We start from the raw sequence: 25,656 nt of genomic DNA on the forward strand, positions 1-25,656 counted from the left end.
GTCTTGGGGGAAAAAAAAAAAAAGAAAAAGTAAAAATAAAGTAATAAAAAAACCACATAAAGATGGAAAAATACAGAGAATTTGGATACTATATACCATATTGTTGTCTTTAAATTGTTTGATTGCTGAGGAAAGACTTACTGCTGGTAAAATACATTTGATTATAAATGCTGCTAAATTAATCTAACTTGTACATTTTAAAAATGCTTTGACTTCAAAATTTAAGTCTCAGAACAGGCTACTTGGAAAAAGAATTTCTGGTTGTGTTTCTGCAGAAAATAAAAAGCTATGGATTCCTTCCAGACTAATATGTTTTGATCAAGCAAGACCCCCCCCCCCCGAAGCTGAGACGATACAGCCTTACAGACACAAAAACAAGGACTTGGTCAGGTTTCTATGTTTTATCATGATCCTAATGGTATAAACATCGCCCCCAATCAGCAGGAAACAGTTTAGAAAGAATGACGCCATATTCCCAAATATTGTTTATAAAAGTTTGTTTTCATTTAAATGGGGTTGGTTATAAACGATAATGAGCATAGTCAATCTCTTTTTAAAGAAAAAATAGGGGAACTGGATATAGGAATGAATACTTTACATTGGTATGGATTTTCATTTATTGATACAACTTTAAGGTCAATTTTGTGATATGTATGTCTCCTCTCGTTTAGGTATTGTGTTTATACAGATCTTTTAAAATGATATGCATAATTAAATAGGGTTATATAATTGCCTATGATAGTCAGAACTCATAATTAAGTTAGTTAGGTTTTCTAGATTTACAGAGATGTATTTGAGATGGTTAGGTATTCTTCAAACCTTTCAAAGACCTACAGAAATATGGCATTTTAAATGGTTTAGGGTTTTGCTTGGCAGTGAGACACAACTGCTCCTGGCACACCAATTACGTCAGAAAGGAGGATGGGCATCAAAGAAACTCGTTATGGAGTTTGCTTTCAACATGGCAAGATTAGCCATTTGGGCAAGAAACTGCTCTTGCCTGGACTGTTTGTTGCTGTATAAACTGGACATACAGGACCCACAAGAAAGTGACTGCTGAACTTACAAAACAAGACAGTACTGAAGGGTTCCTGTTGAAATGGAGAAGTGTGCCAGACACACTGTGGCCTATGGGCTGAAGATGGATGCCCCAACGTTACAGAGGAACTTTGGGTGACTGTCCAGGTAGCCAGATGTCTGTCAATTCTAGAGTTTATATATTTTCCTTCTGTGGTCTTCGATAGAGTTGAAGACAGATAGTTATGGTTATAGTTTTCTTTATTATAAAAGATAAGTTATCCTTTTTATTTAGACAGAAAAGAGGAGATGATGGGGAATGTACTTCTTTGTATGTTTATCTTATTGATTGTTTAATAAAGTTCTATTTGGCCAATGAGACAGCAAGTTAGACAGGACTAGGAGTCAAAGAGGATTCTGGGAAATGTAGTAGAGAAGTGGTGATCCAAGCAGGAAGTGACATAGCAAGGAGGCTCATATTTAAGCAAAGAACACAGGAAGTATCTCCTTTCCCCCTCCACTCTTCCTCCAGCGGCGCCATGTGAGCCTCCGGCAAGAGAGGGTACCAGCGAAAGGCATCCTCTATAAGATAAGTCTTATAAAATATATAGGTTTATGATAGTTAAGACTGAGCTAACAGATGAGAATCCTAGTCATTGGCCAAGCAGCATTGTACCTAATGCAAGTCTCTCTGTGCATTAATTGGGGCCCTAACTCGGGCGGGTGGCTGGCATAAAGCACACACGTGGCAGTGGGGCTCGGCGGCTTTTGGCGGAAAGATTTATCGTAACACAAATGAAAGAACTTAAAAAAAAAAAAAGAAAGAAAGAAAAAAACCCTGTGCTCCCCAACATGGCCACACTTGCTTTGGCATCACTTTCCACAGAAGTAGCCAGGGGTGGTGGTGCATACCTCCCAGCACTCGGGAGGCAGACGCAGGCGGATCTCTGAGTTTGAGGCCAGCTTGGTCTACAGAGCGAGTTCCAGGACAGGCTCCAAAGCTACACAGAGGATCCCTGTCTCAAAAAATAGAAACAAAACAAAAACCAAAAAAAAAAAAAAAAAAAAAAAAAAACTTCCACAGAAATTGGGATTTAAAGCTAGAGTCTTGTTTTGCCTAGAGTTCCTGGGCAGAAGCCATTTTCCTGAGTGCTGACACTACTGTTTGCGGCTCAGTGCCAAGCTGCTCCCAGGACTGGTGAATTTGAGAGGAGAACATACGTGCAAACACACACATTCCCTTAAATGTTTGCATGCATGGTCAACACATGCTTGTAATTTCAGGAGTGGCGAGGCAAAGGCGAGAAGGGTCACTAGTTCCAGCTCCTACAAAGTCTACACAGAGACCATGTCTCAACAAAGAAGACAACGAGAAAACACACAAACAAACAAACCAACCCACCACATTTACGTAACAGTTATCATAGGTATACTGCTGAGCCCTGGTAGTGTCTTTACATTTTTATCTCTGTTCTTTCAGACTTTTTCCAGATAGGAAAACAGATGCACAGTTTAAATAACCTGCCTCGCCTTCTCAGCAGAGCGGGGCCCAGAGTCCCTGTCCACACTTGGTACCCCATGTGCTGGGTCTCCGTCTGCTTTCTCCTCACTTGCTCCACAGGCACGGTCTTCCTACCACAGCTGTGTCTGTACCACATCGTATCAATCAGCAGCAGGGTGAAGCAAACACCCACTCACAACTTCAGTCCCGCACGCACATTTTCCCAATGATAATCCAGTCACCCTTCAAGAGGTGACCACTCATCATCCTGACGTGGGTCACATGACTACCCATCCTTCCTGTTAAGTAACAGCCCCGGGACCAGGCTACTTTAGGATAAATTACCAGAAGGAAATATCAGAATGTCTGAATATCTGAGGTTGTCAGAGTCCTGAAAACCCCTTCAAGACAGTCCTGCCAGTTTTCATTCCCAGAACTAGGGGAAAGTTTTCCACATCATACTGAGTATTTTGGCCAAAACACTCAGTTTCTACATTTTGTGGCATGAGGTGGGATTTTCTAGCTCACTTGAAAGGTCAGAGTGTTACACGTAGTTGACTATCTGAAGAGTTTAGACAGCCCTTGCGGACACCTACCTACTAGCCAGCACTGTATCCCTTGAAACGGAAGTAGTAACAACTGTGGCGATATTGCCTGGAGCTGGTCTGTGGTGACTTCCTCGACGTTGCCATAATCCACAAAGCGCACTTTAACATTTCCACTTGGTAAAATCTCCTTTACCAGAGCCCGGTACCAGTTGCCATCACCTATAAGCAGCACAGAGTCTCTGACACAGTTTCTCTTCCTTTACACTCCAAGTTTTCTCTCAGGAAAATGTTCTTTACCACAAAGCTGGTAAATGTGTTCTCCAGGTCATAATTTCAGTTTTTCCTCAAAGTCCCTAGTCTGAGGAGGATCCCCAACATTCATTTTAGAATGTCTTCCCAGACTTTTTATAGCACTGACACCTGACACCTGACACCTGATACAAGTCAGAGTCCATTCATACTCTATCCAAGAAACAGAGACATGGGAATAGATCCTGACATCCCCACTGCTCAGGGGTCAGATGCTTTGTTGTTAGTAAAACAACAAATGGTAAAAGTCTTGCCATGTGGTAAATGGCTTTTCACACCTGGCAATTCAGGTGTGGAAGGATAGAGTACTAAAGGCAAGATGTCATCCATGCACTAGGACAAGGTCTAAATGTTAGGAACCAAAAGGTCTGCACAGCCACTGACCCCAAATCTAACTTACCTGCAAAAAACGCGCAGCAAGGCCGTCCCAGCTCTGCCTTGAAGCCATCTGGCAGCTTCTGTGCACAATGCTCTGCTAAGGATGTGTTCAGTTCCTCCAGTTTCTTTAGAGCTGGAAACACAACACACAGAATGTTTGATGCTAAACAGACATTTCCTTTAATATCAGAGAACATGTTCAACCATGAAAATCTCAAATCTTTATCAATACTTGTTAAGCTAGGCTCAAACCACACAAATGGAAACAATGTAGCTATGAAAAATAACAGAGCCGAGAGAGAAGCATTATCCTGAACTATATCTTAGAACAGGAAAGGCCACCTGCTGGAAACCTAGCACAATCCAGTGCTGCTCTCCCAGGTTCACCACACATACAGAAGCTCCGAGAGGGATGTAGAGAACTCTCTACACCTATGCAAATAGCAAGTCTGTAACTTAACCTATTAAAGAAATACTCGAGCTGGTATCTAAGACATCGAGAAAGAAAGAATACAAAGCTTTGTGCATAGATGGTATCTACACACACATCAGGCTGCTTCTGCTTCTGCAAAAGACCTGCAGCCCACACGAAGAGAGATGGGTGTCCTTTACCCCTACACATTCTGAAACTCCTGAATTCTGTACTATATATTTGGAAGTCCACCTATGAAAGTCAGTAAGAGGGGAATTTAAAGTTTTGACTTCTTAGTAGTTTGACTTAGTAGTTTGACATTTTTATTTTATATGTCTGAGTGTTCTGCCTGCAGGTACATATACCATGTGACTGTCTGGTGCCAATGGAGATCAGGAGAGGGTATCAGAGTCCCCCATTTCCTGTAACTGGAGTCTCAGATGGCTGTAAGCTGCTATGTGGGTGCTAAAAAACAAACCTGGGTCCTCAACATGTCTTAACAAGTCATGTCTCTAGCACCCATCTCCAAGGTGATTCTAAATAAAGGAATTATGTATCTTAGAACTTGAGTCAAAGACTTAAATATCTAGTCTAACATATTAATTGGGCAGGAAAAAGAATGGGATTTAGAAAAGCAAACTCAACAATGTTCACAGTCACCACAACAGCTCAAATGAAACAGAAAATACAAAGTAGGAAGACATGGGGTGAACAGAAACCTCCAAGTGACAGCTGTCAGGATGAAAAGATGGCCAGCACTGATGACTCAACAGAAACACACTGATGACCTGACAGGAGGTCAGGATGAGTCGGCAGAAACACACTGAGCAGGGTTGAGTGCTCACATTGCCATCATTTCAAAGCCAGTCAAATGCCACAAAACAAACCACAACTAGAAACTGCTGTGCACCCATTATGCAACAACAACAAAAAATTCCAATTATTCAGAACAATGTGAAGAAATAGTAACAAAGGCAAAGCTAAAAATACATAATACGTGGTTATGTTTCATGTTGAAACATGTTCAAAACTAGGAAAAAATCAATCTATGCAGGCTCCACTTCCTTCTGAAGGAGAGAGAATGGGTAAGGACAGGAAGAGGGGGCAGGAAACTTCTGGGCTCCTGTCTACCAGGATGCTCTGTGGCCGTTACACTGCACTCCTGATACAGCATTTGATCTCTAAGAATCTAACAGTCGGTGGCATCAACAAATATATTAAATTTCCAACTATGATGTTAGGAGACGCTGTGAAATCTAAAATGTTTAAATATGCAGGGCAGGGCTATAGACAGAATAAAGATAAACTAAGTGTAATGAGTCTTCTGTGGAAACACAAATCCCTGCTCTTCCCTCAGAAAGGCAGGTGTACCATGGAGTAATGCACAAGTTACCCATTAATGCCCTGCAGAAAAAAAGATAAATGAGAAGAGCCAACTTACCATCATCTTTAAGAAAGTGGCAATAAAACTCCCCAGGATTGTACATCATACAGACCATCACATCCACGGTCTCGTCCACGGTGAACTCAACCCATGTCCACTCCAATGGCTCCACTGTTTCTTCTATGGCCAAGGGGACTGTGAAAATAACGGAACACTTTGCAAAAGGAGAAGACATAATTGGGATGGGGGCACTGTCACTGACAGAGCTGAGGAGGAATCTGGAAAAGTTCAATTTCCACTGACATTTTGGTGAGATTATAGGAAGGTGAACTCTACAATTCACAATTGCAGGTCACCTTGTCACTTGAGTGACTGTCACTCATTTCTGACTAATGACACTTTCCACACATATCTCTCTCACACACCTGGAGCGTATTCATGAGACTATTCAATTGACAAGACACTCAAACATCACTTCTCCTGAAATCCTGGCCCATGGACTGAGCTGTGGGAACTGCCTTACACTGTTTGCAGGACAGCCTACTTACCGCTGGCTGTGTGCACAGTGTTGTTTTTGTCTGCTGCCGTCTCCTTCTCCTCAACAGCAAAGCCCGAGTCTATGAGAGCTTTTGAAGTGCTGACGGGAGGTGTCACTGACTTGTCTACCAGCTCCACCACAGACCTGGTCCCCAGCATGTCCACCACTTTCACTGTGACCATTTTGTTCTGCACAATCTTTTTCATGAGACAAACGGCTTCTGGAGTCCAAATTCCTAATGATGGCTTCACTCCTAACAAGTAAGTGTTAAAAGATGTTAAAAATCAGTCCTAAAACAAGCATTTTTACATTTAAGTTCATTTCTTCAGAGTTAAACAAATCTATGTCAAACACTGGAACCAAAACATGCCACCGAAACAGCAAGATTTTATAAACATGAAAAGGAGCAGAATTAAAAATGCTTCTGTACCTCAATATAACAACAACAAAACAAATCTTAATTCCATCCCTAGAAAACATCCAGAAAGTCAAATCTACAGAGAAAGAAAGATTGTCCATGCCTGGGACAGGCTGTCCTGTAAAACATGAGGTCTCAGGGTGTGATGGAAATGTCCTCAGACAGATCCTGCTGAGCCACGTGTGACCCACTCGAGTTTATTAAAAAAATAAACCTACTGAGTTTTATACCTAAAACGAGCATTCCTACAGAGCCTAAATAAAGCAATTAAGGTAATCACAACAAAGGTATAACACACCCCAGGAAAAAATTAACATGAGAGAGTTTTTTGGTTGTTTTGTGTGTATGTGTGCTTTCAATACAAATCAATAAATCAATACTGGAAGGTATTCATAAAACAGTAATTCAAAGGTCAGCTAGAGTTACTATAAAACTAAAGCAGGGTAAGTGGGCCTTCCACCAGCTTGTTAATGAAGCAAACTGGTGACTGGGAAAACTGCCCAGGGTGAGAGTTGCAGACTTGGCTCTGCAGCCCAAACATTCACTCCCTCCCACTTTTCTGAGGGGTGCACAAGCAAACAACCCTTTCCATGGAACAGGAGACAGTATGTCCAACAGACAGGACACTCTCATGGACACCTCATCGTCTGGGGGAACATACCCTCTGGAGGTGTTTTGCAGAACGGTCTTACGACACACGCAAGGGAAATGATCTTGGAATTAATGCAAACATGGCCAAAAGAATTAAAAAGAACATCACTGCTCAAAATGCAGAAATGTCTTAGATACAATCTGCAGTAATGCCAGACCTGTCAAGTTTGCTAAAGACAATGTATCAACGCGGGAGGAAGCCCTTGGTCCTATGGACAAGCACCTACCCAGTAATGGCTAAGCCTGGGATCTCAGTTCTCACTGTTCTGACAAACACAGTGAGACTGTCTCCCTGTTACAAGTTCTTTTCATACTTCCATTTTCATTTTTAATATTTGAAGAATGGGAGGACCACAACATTTCATACCTGCCAGCACACAATTCAGAGCTTGCATCGGCAAGTCCAACAACTTTGGAATTATGGGACAAAGTCTTTTCAAACTAAGAATTTCAAAGTTTCCATAATCGACATATCCAACCAGGACAGACTCCTCAGAAGCATAGGCCAGAACCGAGGCGCGGTACCACTGGTCATCCTCTGAAACAAGGAGAGAGCCGTCTCAGACCCCCACCGCCAGCACAAATGCTCCCCATCTAGAGACAGCTACATGTCCACTCTGCTGGGACAGCAAGCACTGAGCATACGTGCTCACTAAACACTTCAGTCTTGCTTTCCAGAGGCCTCGTTTTCCCAAAGCAGGACCTGTGTTGTGCTCATGGGGTCAGAGGTGTCAGTCCCTCATGGTTGGGGTGTGGAGGGGCAGACCAGTTCACTTGTAGCAGGATGAGTTAACTGGATTCCAGCCAAAGAATGAGTATACCAGCAGTTTTCCCACTCTTTACTATTCAGTGAGCTAGCTGGGCTGTCCCCCAAGACAGGGGGAACAGAACTGGGCTTCTACAAAATAAAACTTGTGTAGTTACAAAGGTCATGACAGTTCTGGGCCTCCAAGCCCTCTTGATGTTTCAAACACAGCTCATGAAGTGGAAGGTTCTGCATCCCATACTTAAAAGAAAATAAAACAAAAAACCTTACCACTCCAGGCCCTTGATGCAAACGCTGTGTCCTTATATGTACCATTCTACAGTGCTTTGATCTAGTTTGGTCAGGCATGTTTAGGTATGTAGTCGGTGCATGTTAATACTCAAGCCCAAGCGTGGCCATCTGGTGTCAATCAAAGACTTACTCAACTGTATGCAGAGCATGTAGGTAGAGCATGTCCTCACCTGAGAACTGAGCACAGCACACATCGCCGATGGTTGGATAAAAATCAGAGCGTGGAGTCACTTGGCCACAGTATTCACTGAGGGATTCCTGAAGCTCTGCAAGCTTGTCTGTAGACACAAATCACATCTTAGACACAGGAGTGTGGTTCCTCACCTTGCGGGTCACAACACAACAAATGAAGCAAACTGACTCACGGCCACTCTGCAGCTGCTGACAAAAGAAGTCCTCTGGGGTCTGGATGTGGGCCACCACTCCACAGAACTCGTCACCCACGCTCAAGGTCAGCACTTTGGGGATCAGGGCATTTCTGTCTATAGCGACCTTGCTCTCAGGGGTCACTCTTCCAATGTCCTCAGCAGCGCCTTGTCAGGAAGCAGAAATGTGTGACTTGGCATTACGGAGGGAAACAAAACAGTTACAAAGCAACAAGAAAACCACAGACACTTGGTTGCTTTACAAGAAAGATTGAGTGTGGTGCAAAGATTGAGTTGCCACAGTCCTGGGTGATGACACCAAGTACTGCCTCAGGGGTGGGCCTTCAGAGAGGGGGGTCTCTGTATCACCAAAAGCTCAAAGAGTCTCAGGAAGGAAAACCAGGGCATAAAAACATCAGACCTAACGAAAATGTTCAAGTAAAATAGCCACTCTCTAAGGAGCTCAGGGAAATATGATTTAGAGTTGGTTATATCAGAGGGTCTTGAAGACACAGACCAGAACACATTTTACAATAAAGTATAACCCCATGGAAAACCATTTGCTGGATAAATGTACTGAATTTAATTAAAATTACACTTAAATGCATTAGTTCCAATGAGGAAAAAGTAACAGGAATACCGCATGGGCGGGACTCAGAGCTGGCATCAGAGACTGAAGCAGCAGGGGCTTGAACACCAACTCAGGATGCACAATAACTCCAAGGAATAAAAACAGATGGCCTACACAACTCCCACGTTCTCAATGACATTAACATATCAGAATTCCACAAGCCAAGACAATGACACTGTCCAGATAAAACCTGATGTCAGTTTCACCATTAACTCAGATGTGTACATCAGCAGATAAACAGTTTCCAGGACCAACGTCACAGACTTGAGGCCAAGGGAGCACTGTGACAGCCTCAAAAGCAGGGAGTATGCTTTCTAGGACAAACTTCCTACAATGTAGTGCAAGAGATTCTTGAAATTAGCTCAAAATTCCTCTGAAATGGCTCCAACCCAGCCAAGGTAAAGGCCAATGGTCTCAAATGTAACAGAGTAAACATCAAAAGTATTTGTGTTTCAGAAAATCAAAATATAAATGAAGAGTTGGACAAAAGAAAAACTCAATAGCAAGAAAAACAAACCACCATCCTGTTGTTGTACTGAAGAGATGAAGATCTGCCTGCTTCCGAGGAGTTCAATGTTCTGTCAGCATCTGCGGCCCCACATCTAAGCCCGCTGAGTGAATGACCATCACACTCTCCCCTTCAGTTCTTCAAATTCCGCAGAGCATCTGCCGAGGGCTCCAACCATCCCACAAAGCACATGCCGAAAGCCTGCTGTGTGTCATCTGGCATAAGGCGACTGGGAAGGAGCTGAGTAGGGAATCTATGCTCTCACAATTCTCAAGGCTGTGGGCAGGTGAGCCCGTCAAAAGACTGCACAACAGCATTCTGGGCATGGACAGTCTTCAACAGAAATGACAGGAACACTGCAGCAGGGCTGACACCAGTGCCTCACACGGTGTCCCAGGGTTTCTACTGCTGTGAGGAGATGCCATAACCATGGCAACTCTTACAAAGGATTTAACCGGGAGCTAGCTTACAGTTTCAGAGGCTTAGTCCATTTCCATCATAGGCAGAGGAGTGGTGGGAGCACCAGGGCACTCGAGGTGCTAGAGACGTAGCAGAGCCAGCGCTACCACCTCACCCACAGGCAGAACGGGAATGCCTGGGCAGGCTTTCAGAGTCTCACAGCCCTCCTCTAGCCACATACTTCCTCCAACAAGACCATATCTTCTCATCCTTCTACTCTTTTTAAATGGTGCCACTCCCTGGAGAGTAAGCACTCAAATATAAGTACCTACAGGGGTCATTCTTATTCAAACCACCACAGACAGGGCATAAAGCTTTGTCAGTCTGCCAGGTCCAGGGATAGCACAGCTTGAGGTCCTCAGGATGTTTAGCAATCTTCATCCCTTTCTCTTCCCTCTCTTCCAAAAGGGCTGTGGCTCCACAGTGCTGTCACTTTCCCATTCTGCACAGCTGGGACCTTCTGTGGTCGACCCCTGTCCTCACCCTAAGGTCAGGCCCCCTTCTCCTGTCCTCACCCTAAGGTCAGGCCCCCTTCTCCTGTCCACACCCTAAGGTCAGGCCCCCTCTCCTGCACCTTCTTCTTGAAGGTCAACTCCAGCCACCTGTCCCAAGTACAATTGCATTAGAGAATTTCTCAGGGGTCCAAAACTCTGGAGCTCCATTCTGCATTGTATTGAAGATGCTAGCTGATTTGCTGTTGAATGGCATAGCCTCAGTGGAGAATGTCCCCTAGCTCTGCATCTCTACAGAACTAAGCATTTGAATAGGCCTGCACCACTTAGATGGAGGGCTAAGGAAGTCTACATGAGGAGTGAGAACAGATGGTTAGGAGGGATCTGCAGGAAATTGAGTAGAGGCTGTTTGCGAGATTTGGCAGAGAGAGTTTAGGGAGAGGCTCAGGAGAAATGGCCTCTGCTATTACCAGAGGATGGTTAGAAAGCAGTTGATGAAAATCCTGGGATAAATGGAGTCTCCAGTTCACAGCATGGAACTGAGAGCTCTCAAAGATGACAAGATGCCTGTGTCTGGTCTTTATCGCCATTGGGTTGCTAGGAATTTCCGAGTCCACGCTCCCCCACTCAGGCGGGAGGGACCTCATGGCTTCTGTGGTTTGGGACTGAGACATGCCTGGCCACGATAAAATGGGACCCCAATTTGGGGAAAGAAGCCATGGACACCACAAAAAAATGGACACCAAAGAAGTAACGAACAAGGCAGAGGTGTGGACACTGCCAAGAGATAGAAGAACTCGCAGAAGAAAGAAAAAAAGTGGTTGGGTATGGTGAGTGAACAGTGTTAGGTCAAGAATAAAATTGTATATAATTGTAGAAATAGGAAACATATTTGTAAGATAAAATAGGAAGACATCAATCAACAGCTGACATAAAGGTGAAATGGGTTATTTAACCCTAAAAGTAGAAATGTGCACAAAAGTAAATATAAGACAGAAATGTCAGGCAGCTGCTGACAGAAAAGGTAAAGTGGGTTATTTAACCCTAAAAGTCCAAAGGTGCACAAAGTACATGTGAGACTGAAATGTCAGGTGATAAAGTAGTAAAATGTAGCGAGTTAGACTCCAGAGTGAAAACTGCAGGTGATTGTAGATACGAGACACGAACATTAGCCAGATAGTAAAGAGAAGTAAGTTAGCCTTGAAAGTAAAAATGTATACAGTTATTTATTTACTTGGGTATAGTTTAATAGCCAGGAGAGCTTCCTGCTCTCAAAAGCCACTGCCGAGACTCTGACAGAGTCTCGAGTTGTGCCAGGGCTTGGGGAGACATAGATGTGGCCTCGAATACATGCAGGACCATATCTAGGAATGTAATGGAGAACAGAAAACTCCGCGCCTACTAAGGGGCAGCTGGATGGTAAAGAATATACAGGACAAATGATTGGGATCAGCAGGAAGAGAGAGTTAATAAACACCAAGATGGAGACGTCTTCACCTCCTTCAATTTAAACTGGGAATACAGAGAGGCAAATACTCAATAGTAAAATTCAGCAGAAGCTAAGAGGTTGAAAGTTTTAGCAAAATTGCTCTCACAGGATATGGGAAATTTACAAGTTTCCTCAGATCACAGAGAGGGAGGCTCAGGGGAACATAGCAGGATTCATGTGCCAATACCATTCAAACAGCTCAAGGAACTAAAGATGGCTTATGTCCAGTATGGACCAACAGCAATTTTTACCCAGAGACTGATAGGGAATATTCCTGTAGAAGCCTCACCCCTAGGAAACTGAAAGAGGGTAGCCAAGGCCTGCTGGTCAGGAGGGGAGTATTTGTTATAGAGAGCAGGCAGGGACCTAGGGAGTTAGTTCAGAATTGGTTTCTAGGCCTGTGTGGACATTATCCAAAAAGGTTAGAGACACAGGTGTTGAAACTTTGATTGTGAGACATCTAGCTTATGAGAATGCTGGTACTGCATGCCAGGTCTCGCTAAGGCCTCACAGGAAGAGGACTGACGTAGGCAAGTTCATTAAGATTTTTCCAGTTATTGGAACTAGCTTATACTCAGGGATTAGCGATGGCAGCTGCCTTACAGGAACTTCATTTAAAGATATGTTATTCCTATAGAGAAAGCAAGGCATAGGAAGAAATGCAGAGGTTTCTAGAGGTTGCTTTGGACATGGTCAAGAAGGGTACTGGGTCAGACAGAGTCCCAACAAAAGAGGAAATAGGGAATCAGGTTTACACCCAAGATGCAGGAGAGGCAAGGAGACACAGACTATCTACAGTGAGCCAGAGGGCATACGGCAAGGAAGACCAAGGTCAAAACTTAGAAAACTTGCAGCCTTGGGAAATGTCACCATGGGCTGATACCCAGTCAAATGTATAAAAACTGCTATTAATACAGCCAGTCAGGAACTGTTTTGAGACCTTATGGAAAAGAAAGGGCAACATATTTAAGCCTAGATCTGTTCAAATTTTGGATGCTCATATTTCAAGGATTGGCTATAGCTACTGTGTTAAAGAAATTTCAATTAAGGATTTTTCTTTTCAACAAACTGATCATAACCTAGGCAAAAGGAGAAACGTGAGATGTATGCAAGTTATGAATGTTTGGTGTGGTCACATCTGGATGCATGATATGATTGTGAATTTGTGAATGTGGATGAAAGGAACTGCCTAAATTGCCTTGGATATGATTAGAGAGATACTTACATTGCCTTGGATATGTTTTAAAAAAACTACCAAAATTGCTTTAAATATAGTCAAAAAGGGCATCCAGTCAGTCAGTCAATGTTTTAACAGGAAAAATTAATGATTTGAGCCCTAGGAGACAGTCAAAAGAGATAACAGAAGCCTATAGTGTTAACTTAGGGACACGGGGAATCTGTAGATGATTCTATAAAATTTGGCAGAGGAGAGGATACAAGATCCTCCTAAATTTTTATGGTTAAAAAAAGAAAATCTAGAAAGTAAAAGTTGATACGTGATTTTAAAAAGGAATTGTGAGAAGAAGCCTCAGGAGACAGCCACCCTGTTAGATTCACAGCCTAAGTGTGTCAGCATAAATGCAAATTAGGCTGTGTCAGCTAAGATACAAATGAGGCCTTATCAGCTTGTCAGCTTCAAAGGTTAGATTAGAGAAGGTTGCTCAGAAACTAAGTAAATCTCAAGTTGTTTGGGACATATGTTGTATTCTAAAGAAATTAAGGCATAATAGATAACAATTAGAAAGGATCGTTTACAATCTTTAAATGAGTTTTTTTTTAGAAGTTGTTAAATATTCAGTGGTTGAGTCCCTTTTTGGGGGCATCTAATGATGACTTAAAACCTTTAAAATAGATTCTGTAAGGAGGTAGTGATCCCAATTTACCCAGACAGCTAACTAAGATAGACAAGTCCTTCTAAAATTAGAGGAGGTGATTCAGCATCAACTGACATATTATATTGACTATGCAAAACCATGGGAAGCTTATGTGCTCCCCACAAAGCATAGTCCAACTTCTGTTCTATGGCAAGAGGAACCATTACTATGGTTACACCTACCTGCTTGCTAGCAAGTATTAAACCCTTATTTTAAAGTAGTAGCCTGCATGGTGCAGAAATGCCATGTAGATTCTAGGAGGTATTTTAGAAGAGAACCAAGTGTGATACATGTCCCTTGTTCCAAGCAACAGGTTGACTCGTTCAGAACAGTGATTCATGGGCAATTGCCTATGCTGTTTTCAGGAAAAACTGATAATCAGTTTGCAGTTCATAGGCTGTTACAATTTACTCTGATACATCCTTATATTCCCCAAAACTGTAAAATACCAGTCCTGTAAATAAAAATGCTATGTTAGTTTTTATTGATGGCTCTAATGGAATAGCTGCTTATGTTATTGATGGAGAGGAATAGGTGACACAGACAGCTCTAGCTTCAACTCAAGTAATAGAATTACGAGATATTGCAATGGTCTTTCAGCTCCTAATAATTCATTTAATTTGTATACTGACAGTCACTATGTCTTTAAGGCTCTTCAGGTAATAGAGACAGTTCCATGCATAGGATCCAGTAATAGTCAGGTCAGAATATTATTTGAGAAAATTCAAAATGCAATTCACCTGAGAAAATTGCCATGCTTTGTGGGTCATATAAGAGCCCACTCGAACCTTCCCAGGCAACTAGCTGAAGGGAACAGATCCCCAGGTAAATTAACAAAAACTGATTGCTCTGTCCCAGACAGAGAGCGCAAGGCAGTCTCATAGCTTTCATCATCAGAATAGCAGAGTTTAAGAAAACAATTTGGCTTAACCACAGAGACTACTTGTCACATCATCAAACAATGTGGAATATGTCCACAGTATCTACCTGTGGCTAATTTAGGGGTGAATCCTTGAGACCTACTCCCCAACCACCTATGGCAAATGGATGTTATCTCATTGCAGAGTTTGGCAAGTTAAAAATACGTACACGTGGCAATTGACACATTCAGATTTCTTGATGTTATAAGTCACTGAAGATGTTTTTGCTTACATGGGAGTCCCAGAAATTATAAAGACAGACAACAGATATGGATATTATAATAAGGCATTTCAGTTATTTTATACTCATTGGGAAAATGATCAAAAGACAGGATCCTCCAGGACAAGGAACTATAGAACATACTCATAGCTCCTTAAAAACACAGCTTCTAAGATAACAAGGAGGGAGCTGTGCCCCCAGTCTCCACATGATGTGTTAAACCACGCACTGTTTATTTTAAACTTTTAAATATGGATGCCAGTGAGCAATCTGCTTCAGACAGATTCTGGCATGACGGAACTCGAGCGAATTTCACTCAAGTCAAATGGAAAGATCCATATACCAGACAATGATGGGTACCAGACCCCATTATATGGGGTCAAGGGCATGTCTGTGTTTTCTCGAAGGTGGAGAACGATGCATGCTGGCTGCTGGAGTGATTGGTAAGATGCGTGGAGCAGAGAGGAATCGGACCTGAGGCCTTGGGAGACAGTCTGAACCAGCTGGAGTGAAACACAGCCTGTGTTCCTGAACCTTGAGGACATCTGACCTACAACCAGAGGAGGAAAGGAGACAGACACCCAGTTCCAGTTTCCAAAGCCCCAGTTTCCCTACAGACAGACTACATCTACCTCTCTGAATCTATGAGTGCTCATCCCAGAACTGACTAAGAACCAGGCAACAAACAGCTTACCTTCTTGCCACATCTAGACACCCAAAACTGTTTTGCCAGTTTCCCCATTGGGAAAAAAGGACCCATTTAGGACAGTTGGGTACTGGTATAAACCAGAATGGCAGCCACTTCACAATGCTTAAATGAGACATGGACAACAGATTTTTCAGTTAAGATTCAAAGACTGTATTACAAACCTGATTTCAGAACTTTACAGACAACAGAAATTTGGACTTTAAGCAAGAAATAGAAAGTTTCAAAGGGCATTGAGCTCCAGGCAGGGAATAAAGGAAAACAGTTTTAAAATTGTGATATTGTTCACACCCCGAATATCGTGAGAATATCTTATTGTCTTTTGATTGTATTGTAACTCACCCTAATGTATGTACATGATGAAATTGTTAATGGCTGTAACCTTACTATATGTGTTATGCAAATGTCATTAGAAACTAGAACTCAGTTCATTCTAACAGGAATGTAACCTGTAATTCACAAGCCTTTGAAGGAACCAGCTCCCTTTCGGCAGTCATAACGGCCGAACACGTGCTTGTCTGACCTTGTCCTAGGCACTAGAAAGTCAGATGCCTGCCTCGTGACAAGGAACCAATCAGAAGTTAGCTGATGGCACTACGCTTTACGACCCTGGGTGTACTTTACTGACAATCACACAGCAATGACGCAGAGCATAGCAACCGCCCTGGGAGGGCCTATGGGCCATAACAACCAGTTGGCCAATCAACACAGGGCAAACCCTCCAAGGCTGGAGGCACACCAATCCTGAGCCTGTGCGTACCCCTAGACACTCCCCTTACGCTGCCCTACAAGATCTCTCGGGAGGCCCTAGGAGTTGTCTTTTTCGAGCCATCCACCATGGCAGGTGGGTGAAAGACCCGAAATAACATGGGGTTAGCCTCATGCAGTTTGCATCAAGCTCTCAAATCCGCCTGGTGATTGGGGTGACCGCATCGTGGCCTGGGACCCCAGATACCTGAGTTTTTCGGGGGTCTAACACCTTAGAAGTATGTATAAGAGAGCAAACTTAAGTTGTGTCTGTACCAGAGGCACTGGGGACATTCCCACGCAGATTTTAAAAGGCCATTTAAACTCTTTTATACCTCTCTTTCCCACAGGAGAATGTTTGAGGCTGCAAGAGCTCAGGTGCTACTTCCCGGTGGATTTATTTTCTCATTCAGGAACAGACAGAGCTGGACCATGGCCCATTCCCCATTAACCTTATTTGTTACAGAGACTAATTCCATCCAGAGACGGGTACTGTTTTTCCTTGCCTCCAGCGAACACGCATGACAGAATGTGTGGTTCCATGACTGGTCCCCCCTGCTAGGTTGAAGGGAGCCTCCTAAACCAGGCGCAGTCATCTGTCCCACTGCAAAAGCATGGATTTCTTTTTATTAATTTTAGAGGGGAATTGTTGGGAGCCGAGTACAATTGCATTAGAGAATTTCTCAGGGGTCCAAAACTCTGGAGCTCCATTCTGCATTGTATTGAAGATGCTAGCTGATTTGCTGTTGAATGGCATAGTCTCAGTGGAGAATGTCCCCTAGCTCTGCATCTCTACAGAACTAAGCATTTGAATAGGCCTGCACCACTTAGATGGAGGGCTAGGAAAGTCTACATGAGAAGTGAGAACAGATGGTTAGGAGGGATCTGCAGGAAATTGAGTAGAGGCTGTTTGCGAGATTTGGCAGAGAGAGTTTAGGGAGAGGCTCAGGAGAAATGGCCTCTGCTATCACCAGAGGATGGTTAGAAAGCAGTTGATGAAAATCCTGGGATAAATGGAGTCTCCAGTTCACAGCATGGAACTGAGAGCTCTCAAAGATGACAAGATGCCTGTGTCTGGTCTTTATCGCCATTGGGTTGCTAGGAGTTTCCGAGTCCACGCTCCCCCACTCAGGCGGGAGGGACCTCATGGCTTCTGTGGTTTGGGACTGAGACATGCCGGGCCACAACAGCCACCCCTTACTTTGTTGTTCAGAGTCAACCATGTCCTTTTATATGGACGCCTTTTACAAATGTGTTCTTTAGATCTATATTCTTGCTTGGGGTGCTGCCTCCTCTAGACTACTTCATCACCCCAGTAGCAGCAGGCACCTTTACAGGGGTTGTTTCTCACATCTGTGAGCCACAGAATTCCTGTCCTTTTTACACCCATGGAGCCTCAGCAGAGTGGTCAGAGCTCTCTGGGCAGGTCCTTCTGCTCCTTGCTGCAGAAAGCTGACAGCACAGATGCCCTTTCCCAGAAGCACTTTCCTTTCTGCTGCTCTGACAAAGCTTTTCCTGCCCCTTCCCAGCTTTTGTGTCACAATTTCGCACCCTGTGGGCACCGGGTTTACCTCATCTTTCTTACACTGCACCATCAACACTTATGGTTATAAGCATGACTGCTAGTAGACCATTAATTCTTTAAATGTTTTGTTTTATCCTATAGATGGCAAAGAGATATTCAAGGTTTTTACCAAGATTTGTTTTAGAGATATCAAAAAAGCAAATGCCATAGGACACAGACAGGAGACAAAAGATAACCACAGAAGGTTGTTTTCATTGTGGTAAAGGTTCCTAAAGAGATGACGGTAAGATAAGAAAACATGGAAGGAGCGGGCATTGGTGGCACACACTTTTAATCCCAGCACTCGGGAGGCAGAGACAGGTGGATCTCTGTGAGTTCGAGACCAGCCTGGTCTACAGAGGGAGCTCCAGGACAGGCTCCAAAGCCAGAGAGAAACCCTGTCTCGAGGGAAAAAAAAGAAAAGAAAACATGGAGGGAAGGAGGGAAAAGATAACACCGTGGTGTTTGGCAAGAAAAAAACAATGAACTAGCAACCAAGTAGACAAGTAACAGGACAGGAAGAGGAGGGTGGCAGACCTCAGGGGGGGGGGGTCCAGTCTGTCTTTGGGATGAACAGTCACCTCTACGCTGTGGACAAAAGAATTAGTTATGTCTACATCCAAAGCAAGTGGCAAAGGAGAAAAGGGAGAGAGAAATAGAAATAAAATCTATGCATATGAACAAGTCATGAAAGATTCCTAGGAAATTAACTCTCTTGTCAAATCTGATGCAAACATGCACGGACACACACACACAGTTAATGAGTAAAAAATAAATGTCATCCAACTAGCACAGCATTTCAGAGATCTCCTCATTATTTGGGGAGGGGGACCCATGCCAGGAATCAAAACAAACTAAGGCAACAAGAGCTGCAAAGCCCTCACCCCCCCAGTGTTGCTTTATAGACTCTAATGATGATCACCTCAGGACCAATCTAAGGGACTCAGAAGGGCCAGGAGGGAAAACAGATTAGATAATGTCTTTCTAAATGAAAACTACCCTTAGTGCAAAGTTTATGGAATGGTCCCAACAACACTGCCACCAAGCCTTGAGATGTGGAGGACCCTGCTGGTGTCAAGAGCCAATGTACTCACTTTGGTCTGCACCCTGCTCGTCTGGTTTCACACCGAACCCCATTTCCACAAGCACATGGTCCAGCTGCTTTCCTAAAGAGGGACAAAGAAAATACATCTCCACTGAGACTATCTAAAGATCCATGAGCAGGGTAAAGTAAGAGACATGTCAACCATGGGTCATATGTTCTATCCCTTGCACAGGTTGGCTTTCCTTTACCAGGCAGTTATTACAGATAAAATAACACCCAGAAAAGCCGTTTTTAAACTAAAAAAAAAAAAAAAAATCCCAGTCACTTAACAAAAAATTTCATAAAAAAGTTCACCTTCAAAATTCTGAGTAATAAAGTCAGTTTTTGGCTCAGAAGCACATTCAAATTAACCACTGTCTGAGAGGAAACTAATGACAGGCCCAAGGAGATCAGCCAACATGAACGTGAGCTCACACCCCAAAGTTGAAGTCACAGCATGAAATACACATGGCAAAGAAAACAAAAACAGATTGCATACTAGATTTCAACAGATACGCTCCTGCTCTATGTCACACACGCTATCCCTTCTGAGAGCAGAGAGACAGAACCTTGGGGACTGAGGCAGTGAGTACTGAAGTAGAAGGAGCCACCTGTCAAACTCTGGCAGGATTCCAGAGTGTTTGTGTGTGTGTGTGAGAGAGAGAGAGAGAGAGAGAGGGAGGGAGGGAGGAGGGAGGAGGAGGGGGGAGGGAGGGAGGAAGGAGGGAGAAAGTGATGGGGGAGGTGCTCCAAGAAAAACCGCATTGGGCATGAGAACACTCAGAGCCACTCATTAATTTCTTCCCATGAAGTGCACAAGTCATGAACAGGCACTGCAATGACATATCAAAAGGATAATAATATAGTTACCCCATGTTAGCCCGAATCTGGCCCTCTAAACCATCTAATTCCATACAGTTTTGACAAACGGCTAACACAGGACCCTTCCTATCCACGGCTCTCCTGCTCCTCTGAGAAACAGAACTAAACAGCATGGCAGACTCTCATCTTTACCCGAACTTTCCAGCACAACATCAACGGCACAGGTGAGCACTTCCTCCTCTAAGACATCCACAATCTTGACTGAGCAGAACTGCTCCAGAAGTAGTGCCTTGACAGCTGCGACACAGTCTCCGCTCCACTCACCCTCAGCGGGGATGACACCTGCCACAAAGCACTTTATCGCCTGAAAGATTTTGTGCAAGTTACTTCCAAGAATCAGTATTTTAAAATGAAAGTGTCTAACTAGTTATTAAAAGAGTTTTAAAAAGAATCTACTTCATGCTAAAAAGCATCATCAAAAGCCTTCAAAACTAATCAGGAAACCATCTTGAAATGTGGTTATATTGAACTCTCTGATGCTTCTCACTGGCAACGCTACCTGTTGGTAACTGAAGCTTCAGAAACAGAAGGAATAAATTTACCTTTATTATATATCAGTTCTGGCTTCTTTCCAATAATATATAAAGAAATGGCAGATTTTATACAGCTGTTAAGATATCCCTGAAAAGGTAATTTACAAGAGATGCTACTTAGAAAGGGACAACAGCAAGAATCCAGCTACAGGGTATTCATCCACACTGTCAGACAGGACGGTGGGCACAGTGACACAGGAAAACAGCAGCTAACAGTGTGTCCATGGCAACACAGTCACTGCTCCCTGGGGATGAGGACAGGAATTTACAAAGAAGAGACTCACGGAAGGAGGAAACAGGTTAATGCTCTTGCTTAGCTGGTGAATTCTGTCTATGGGAATTACTTCCTCATTTCCATAATCAATGTATAAGACTTGAGCCTTCTTCTGTAGCACATCAATGCCTTGTATTATCGCTCTGTTCCAGGTCTGCAAGGGAAAGAGGGGACATTCTGCTTGAAAACAATTTTGCAATCCTAGTCTATGAAGCCAGAGGCCAGGTAAACAAAAGGCTCCCATTTCCTCTATAGGTGCTCAAAAGCAACCTTTCTGTGAGAAATCCCCCAAATGGTCTAAATGGACAACTCAAGTTATTCTAGCCCAGATGACTTCCACACACTACACACCAGTGCAACTCTGAAGGCCAGCAAGCAGTGCACACAGTCATTGGGAATGAAGCAGCAGAGCCTGGGGGGCCAATGCAGGGAGGGGTGTGACAAGGATGACCTGGGTTTGCCCCAAGCCAACTCGTGCAGCTCTGATATCTCCGTCTTCATGAAGTGATCCCAACAAGGGGAGCTGAAGCACACTTGTTTAACAATTCACCTGCCGGTGGTTACCTGATCAACCGTGTACTTGGCGACACAAACTTCCCCCTTCACAGGAAGGTAGCCATCTTCAGGCACTGTGTTTGCATAGGTCTCCTTCAAGCTTGCAGAGAGCTGGTTCATGTATTCTAAAACTTCTGAAGAATACAACTGGACGTAAAAGTTACTTGGGTTCTTGAATTCAGTAACTGTGCCCTTTCAAAGTCAGGAGGGAAAAAAAAAAACATTCCTTAAATTTTATACCCAAGAGAGAAAAGTAGTGCAGTTTTCCTAATTTTTATTGATTTCATCAGATGTGCTTCATTACACTGTAAACTCAATATAAGTAACAACAAACAAGGAATAAACCACCCAGCAGTTCTTTCCATCTCTCTCCAAGGAAAGTCAACAAATACCTTTATTTCCATGGTTTTCTTGAGTTGGAGACTTCTCAAATCAGAGAACATCACTCGTTCAGCACTAGTAGTCATTTCTTCAGGAATTCCAAGGGGACAATCGCTCTGCTTGGAAAAAGCACAGGAAGTTGTGATACACAAACATGACTTTCAAAGGCATGGTGGCCAAAGTCTTCCTCTTTCAGCATAAATAAGAAAGCACGGGAGCTGCAAGTCCTCTAAGAACTCCTAAGAGCCACTTTCCACAGGCAGGGGACACAACAGGGGTCCAAAGCACGAGGGTGAGTGACAGAAAAGATAACCTTCAGGTGGCTACACAGATTAATCCATGCAACATTAAGGAATGTTTATTTTGGTTTTTGGAATTGGCTCTCACTCTATAATGCAGGCTGGCCTGAAACTATGGAGCCTTAGCTAGCCTACAACTCAAAGCCATCCTCCTGCCTCAATCTCTCAAGTTCTGGGTTTGCCCCTACATCTGGCAACATTTAAAAGTTTAAATGTTTACCTGTTAGTGTGTTATAAAGTGTTTTTTTTTTTGTAGGAGGTAGTAGCAGCTACAGAGATGAGAATTTTCTATGAATATGAATTGGACACAATGGTAGAACCAATGCTTTGGTCCATAGAATTACCTAAATGGAAAAGAGCTAATACAAAATATGAGAGAGACAGGCCTAGAATGAAGGCCCACAGATGAAGAACCTGTGCTTTTGCAGCTCTAAAGCAAAAGCTCTGTATAGTCCACATTACTTTGTACAGAAACATGGCTGTCTCAAGAACATTTTTGGGAAAGACAGAAATAAACAATTCTCAAAAGCCCCAAGCAGCTCCCCCAATCCCCACTGTCATCATACTATGCCACCCCACCATTACTGGGTATGGAATTAATGGTGTCTTGTTTTGTTTAGAAATGAATGCAGGTGTGATGCAGAAGTTCCAAATAGCTTGCTCAAGCCTTCATAAAGGAGAGTTATTTAGAATTTACTTTAATGCCAAAATATATCCTACCTCATTTTTCACTTCAATGCTCTTTGTTTCATATGGTAACTTATTATCTTCAAGCTTGTGCAAACTGAAATAAGACAACTGATTATAATTCTTACAGTACAAAGAAACTCTTTAAGGAGTCATAAATCTCAATTTTGTTAGAATTCTCAATCAACAAAATCTAGAAGGGCAAAAACTTTCCAAGAGTGATGCTGACAGCAGAGAACAATAGCCTTGAGGTACCCAGGAAAGGGCTTAACCATGCTGTTCAGTGTGTCTCCTCTAAAGCCCCCAGTAACCAAGGCCTAACAGCCCAGGCTTCCGTGTCCTCGTCTGTGAAAAGCAGACAGTCCTTGCAGCCCATAGGGAACCTTTGTGTAAACTTGACCTTACCCCGTGAGGCACTGTGAGGCTGCAACACTAACACCCAGGAAAGCACCCACAACAACTAGTGGGTGTTGTGAAGTTCTGGCCATCGGAAATTCCCTTGACGGGCTGGAGAGTTGGCTCAGTGGTTAAGAACACTTGTTGCTCTTGTAAAGGACCAGGGTTCAATTCCCAGCTTCCTACAAGGAAGCTCACTACCTCCACAGGCATCAGACACACATTTGGTGTACATACATACACACAATAGTAAAATGAATCTAAGATAAAAAATTCACTTTGAGGTTCTAAATCTTGCTAAGCACCAGCTAGTGCTTCAGACTTACAAGCAGGCCTGGTAGGGGGTTACAAAATGACACCAAGCACATAGATAGCTTAGGCTTGCTTAGCTCGTGCAATCCTTGTTTATGGCGACATGTGTCTGTCAGAGCTCACCTTTGCTGCACGGGCCTGCAGATGGTGCTGTGGGAGGACCAGTCCCGCCTCTGGCACGCTGTAGAGCAGTAGTATGTCTGCTTGCACTGCGAGCACCTCAGCGACCCTGCAGAGCACACTTGGTCTCAGTTTAAGGCACAGAAGAGGCTTGCTGGAGAGGGACCTCAGTGGTTATGAGCAATGACTGCTCTTCTAGAGGACCCAGGGTCGGCTCCCATCACCTACATGGTGGCTTACAACCCTCTATGTAACTCCAGTTCCAGGGGATATACTGCCCTCTTCTGCTTCCTCAGGCAATGTACTCACATGAAAAACACACATATGAACTAAACACCCACACACAAAAACAAATTATTTTTAAAATAAATATGTATTCAAAACACTGAAGAGCTGCAGCTGGTCACACATCACTGTGCTAATCACTAAGGAAGACCATGCAGACACTGGTCAGGCCCTGGGAGGCATTGTAAGACTCTTTCAAATACAGAAAGAGAAACAGCTCAAGCTCAGGCTGGAGATGCAGACTTCTGGGGCATACACTGCAAAATGAGAAACAGAGGCACAGGGTTGCCACGGGGAAGGGAGGGTGCATGGCAGGTACAGGAAATGATTTCCCATGTGTCATTCAAAACAAAAGGGGGAAGAGTCACTGGGGAAACAGGGACACTTCTGAAATAAAATCCTACTGGTCTCCAGGTAGAAGAAAACTAATAAGAAACAAGCAAACAAAAAGATCTTAAATGCTTCAATGCCCCCCAAAACAAACAAACAAACAAAAAAAAACCGCTCATTTCCAAGTAGCCAGTAAGCTTATGGAAAAGTTGGCAGGCTCTTAGGAGACTACAAACCAGAACTGTGAGCCACACTGTCCACCATGGGGAAGACTGTCATCAAAGCTCCTGGACAAGCACAACTTATGAACCATGGGAAGTGACCTAGGAAACACTTTGTGGCCTCTTACAGAACATGATCACGTATTCTACTCAAAAACTAGACATGAGCACAACATCTCTTACAAAACAGACAGGCAACCTACCAAAACACCACATTCTACATGGCAAAGGCGTACAGCCATCTATTCATTTTAGCAAATACATTTTAAAACAGTGATACAGTCATGCAATTACTATCTATTACTATCTCTCCACAAATAACTGATACATTGACAGATTAATCTGATAACCAATCTAAATGAAATAAAATGTAAACAAATGGCCTATGGCTATGTAATTCTATTTATGTGACAGAGTACAATAGGATTCCCGATGGGGGTGGGGGGTGGGAAAGGGACAGGAAAGTGGGTTCTAAGGCTACAGAAGTGGTCTCTATTTTGATAAGATGTGCTGCTGTGCATTTCAGAACATGTAATCTTTGTTTAAAAATCATAAAATAACAGAAGCAGGAAGGACAGGAAGGTGTGAAGAGCAATAGGCTGCTGGAGATGAGTAAAGGGCACACAACATCACACACACACCATTTATAGTCAACGCATTTAATGCTCACATAACAAAACATTCTCCAGTGCACAGAACAAGCAAGCTGTTCAGCAGCCCAAGGGAGCTTGCTTACCAAACAGGCCACAGCGGTGGCAGGTTGTTGACCGCAGGGGTGGTCCTAAAGAGCTGAAGAGTGCTGGATTGTTTACAGACAAGGCATTCTCAAACAGCTTGTGGGACTTTTTTGTTTTTTCAGGAGACTCATTATTGCTGGGCTTCTATTTTGAACAAAGAACAGCAATATTAGAATGTCTCTTCAGCACTCCACTGGGATTGCCTCAATGGTAACAGTGTAGGTCAGACTTTGCATACAACCGAAGCCCTAAAGTTAGCACACAAAGAAAGCATGAGGTCAACTCTGACATGGAGCAGAGTAGGCACTAACTATGCTCAATTGCTAAAAACTAATTTAAATAAGTATATAAAAGTATATAAAATATTTTAAATATTGTAAAACATAAATTTAAAACACATATACTGCGTACA

At 43.2% G+C, this 25,656-nt stretch overlaps 1 protein-coding gene across 2 annotated transcripts in view; it reads right to left on the bottom strand.

Annotated features, from left to right (window-relative positions):
- Positions 1 to 25,656, bottom strand: part of Tdrd1 (tudor domain containing 1) — a 43,259-nt gene that overhangs the window by 11,391 nt on the left and 6,212 nt on the right. Inside the window, exons 3-18 of one of the 2 annotated variants that reach the window (XM_035443056.1) lie at positions 25,244 to 25,388; positions 23,675 to 23,780; positions 22,877 to 22,940; positions 21,869 to 21,973; positions 21,486 to 21,668; positions 20,932 to 21,075; positions 20,247 to 20,418; positions 19,239 to 19,314; positions 14,159 to 14,169; positions 8,579 to 8,746; positions 8,384 to 8,491; positions 7,524 to 7,694; positions 6,098 to 6,340; positions 5,607 to 5,744; positions 3,776 to 3,886; positions 3,115 to 3,285 (exon numbers count right to left, since the gene is read on the bottom strand). In XM_035443056.1, the coding sequence (XP_035298947.1) occupies positions 3,115 to 3,285; positions 3,776 to 3,886; positions 5,607 to 5,744; positions 6,098 to 6,340; positions 7,524 to 7,694; positions 8,384 to 8,491; positions 8,579 to 8,746; positions 14,159 to 14,169; positions 19,239 to 19,314; positions 20,247 to 20,418; positions 20,932 to 21,075; positions 21,486 to 21,668; positions 21,869 to 21,973; positions 22,877 to 22,940; positions 23,675 to 23,780; positions 25,244 to 25,388 (2,116 nt within the window). The remainder of the gene's footprint in view (positions 1 to 3,114; positions 3,286 to 3,775; positions 3,887 to 5,606; positions 5,745 to 6,097; positions 6,341 to 7,523; positions 7,695 to 8,383; positions 8,492 to 8,578; positions 8,747 to 14,158; positions 14,170 to 19,238; positions 19,315 to 20,246; positions 20,419 to 20,931; positions 21,076 to 21,485; positions 21,669 to 21,868; positions 21,974 to 22,876; positions 22,941 to 23,674; positions 23,781 to 25,243; positions 25,389 to 25,656) is intronic. The other variant, XM_035443058.1, reaches the window with a different exon arrangement.

The sequence above is a fragment of the Cricetulus griseus genome, chromosome 3 (assembly GCF_003668045.3).
Source record: "Cricetulus griseus strain 17A/GY chromosome 3, alternate assembly CriGri-PICRH-1.0, whole genome shotgun sequence".
In the NCBI taxonomy this organism is placed as follows: Eukaryota; Metazoa; Chordata; class Mammalia; order Rodentia; family Cricetidae; genus Cricetulus; species Cricetulus griseus.